The following is a 2,141-nucleotide window of genomic DNA, read 5'->3' on the forward strand; positions in this document are numbered from 1 at the left end:
AAAATGTGAGTATATAAGTTAATAAAAATATATATTATGTATTACTTTTTAATAAAAATAGGTGTCTTAATCAATTTTTTTTTAGTTCAAATTGTTAAATATTTATTTATTATTATTCTTTTTTATTGTGGCCCTCCCGTGCTCGTTTGGGAAATGGAAAATAATAAAAATTAAAAATAAAAATCCAAGCTTCTTGTTTTGGCTAAGCCTATCCTACGTGGCAGTCACCGACTGGCTAATCCCTGGATCTCCTCGACCCCACCAGATAAACGCGTGCACTTAATCAAAAGCAGAGAGAGACTGAAGAGAAGTAGAAAAAGCTTACTCGGAGAAGCAGCTATGGCGTCGAAGCTATGCGACTCGTGCAAATCGGCTACAGCCACACTCTACTGCCGTGCCGACGCCGCGTTCCTCTGCGTCACCTGCGACTCCAACGTCCACGCAGCCAACAAGCTGGCTTCGCTCCACGCGCGAGTTTGGGTCTGCGAAGTCTGCGAGCAAGCCCCGGCTCACGTCACGTGCAAGGCCGACGCCGCCGCCCTCTGCGTCACGTGCGATCGAGATATTCACTCTGCTAACCCTCTCGCCCGCCGCCACGAGCGCGTCCCGATAACGCCGCTATACGAATCCGTTAACTCGGCGAAATCTAACGGTGCCGCCGTTAACTTCCTTAACGACCGTTACTTCCCCGAAGACGCCGAACCCGACGCTGCCGAGGTCAGTACGGAGGAGGCTGAGGCCGCTTCTTGGCTTCTTCCTAACCCTAAAGCCATGGAAAGCCCGGATCTGAACTCGGGTCAGTACGTCTTTCCTGATATGGTTCCGTATCTGGATCTGGATTACGGCCACCTGGATCCGAAGCTAGAAGCTCAAGAACAGAACAGTTCCGGTACTGATGGAGTTGTTCCGGTACACAGTAAGAGCTCTCAGTCCCAGCCTCCCATGGCGAACGAACAGTGTTACGAAATGGATTTCTCCGGATCTAAACACTTCGTCTACGGCTACAACGCTCAACATCTAAGCCACAGTGTAAGTTTTCACAATCGTATCTGTTTGATTACCGAGAAAATGATAAGTAAAGTACAGTTAAACTGATAAAAATCGTGTCTTTATTGTTCCTCAGGTATCGTCGTCGTCCCTAGACGTGGGTGTAGTCCCGGACGGGAACACCATGGCCGACGGTTACCCCAACAAGGCGATGAGCTCAAATGGGTCGGACTCAGCCCGGCAGCCGGCCCAGTTCTCGTCGGCGGACCGAGAAGCGAGAGTGTTGAGGTACAGAGAGAAGAGAAAGAATCGGAAGTTTGAGAAGACGATTCGATACGCTTCTCGAAAAGCCTACGCCGAAACCAGACCCAGAATCAAAGGAAGGTTCGCTAAGCGTACGGAAGTAGAACTCGAAGCCGACCGTATCTCGGGATACGGCGTCGTTCCGATGTTTTAGGTTTTATTTTTGATGTTTTTTTTTTTTGTAAATATTGTTTTTTTTTTTGTTTATGTAATATGTAGTAATGAATTTTGCTTTCACGATGAGCAATTTTAAGCTATGAATCTTTACAAGCTTTTTTGTTTTTTTTTTTGATGTATTTTTGTTTTTGTATTTTCAGAAATAAAATCTGATTAGTTGTATCTAATTATGAAGTTTTCTGGGTTCAGGTGATTGGATTAACAAGAGTTTTTTTAATTGAGTATTCTATATTATTATATAATGAGTTTGTCAAGTTTGGTCACTATTTTATTGGATTAGTAAGTTGTTTTATGATAAAAAAAATTATGGGAACTGGAGTAGCTGATTAGCTGAGTAATTAAAAATGTTTAATTATTTTTATAAAAAAAATAAAAATTGTTTAATTATTGAATTGTCTTTGTCATTAGACAGTGTTTAATATAATATTCAATTAGAAAAATGATCAACAAAATCTCCCACATTCTAGGATATTCCACTTCTGACTCCAAGTTACGAGCCCAGGAAGATAATGAGAAAGTATTTATTTATTTAATTTTTAATGCTCTATCTTAATTTTGTAATATTTGATTAACATGTATAAGGACCTTACACATAATTTTAATCTAATAATACTTCATTTTTTTTAAATTACTGAGTAATTCATTTCATGAATTAATATTATAACAAAAAATTA

General features: G+C 40.5%; 1 protein-coding gene across 1 annotated transcript; it reads left to right on the forward strand.

Annotated features, from left to right (window-relative positions):
* The first annotated feature begins 297 nt into the window (after positions 1 to 297).
* Positions 298 to 1,634, forward strand: LOC133807335 (zinc finger protein CONSTANS-LIKE 4). Its single transcript, XM_062245594.1, has 2 exons — positions 298 to 1,029; positions 1,124 to 1,634. Exons 1-2 carry the CDS (start codon positions 340 to 342, stop codon positions 1,442 to 1,444), a joined length of 1,011 nt encoding a protein of 336 aa, XP_062101578.1. The 5' UTR covers positions 298 to 339; the 3' UTR covers positions 1,445 to 1,634.
* Positions 1,635 to 2,141: the final 507 nt, after the last annotated feature.

This window comes from Humulus lupulus, chromosome X, assembly GCF_963169125.1.
Source record: "Humulus lupulus chromosome X, drHumLupu1.1, whole genome shotgun sequence".
NCBI lineage: Eukaryota > Viridiplantae > Streptophyta > Magnoliopsida > Rosales > Cannabaceae > Humulus > Humulus lupulus.

What these genes read in the sequence shown, in the direction of transcription:
- LOC133807335 (XM_062245594.1), top strand. Translation starts at nt 340, where the DNA reads ATGGCGTCGAAGCTATGCGACTCGTGCAAATCGGCTACAGCCACACTC. An exon ending in CTCAACATCTAAGCCACAGT is followed by an intron (nt 1,030 to 1,123) that starts GTAAGTTTTCAC and finishes ATTGTTCCTCAG; the next exon opens with GTATCGTCGTCGTCCCTAGA.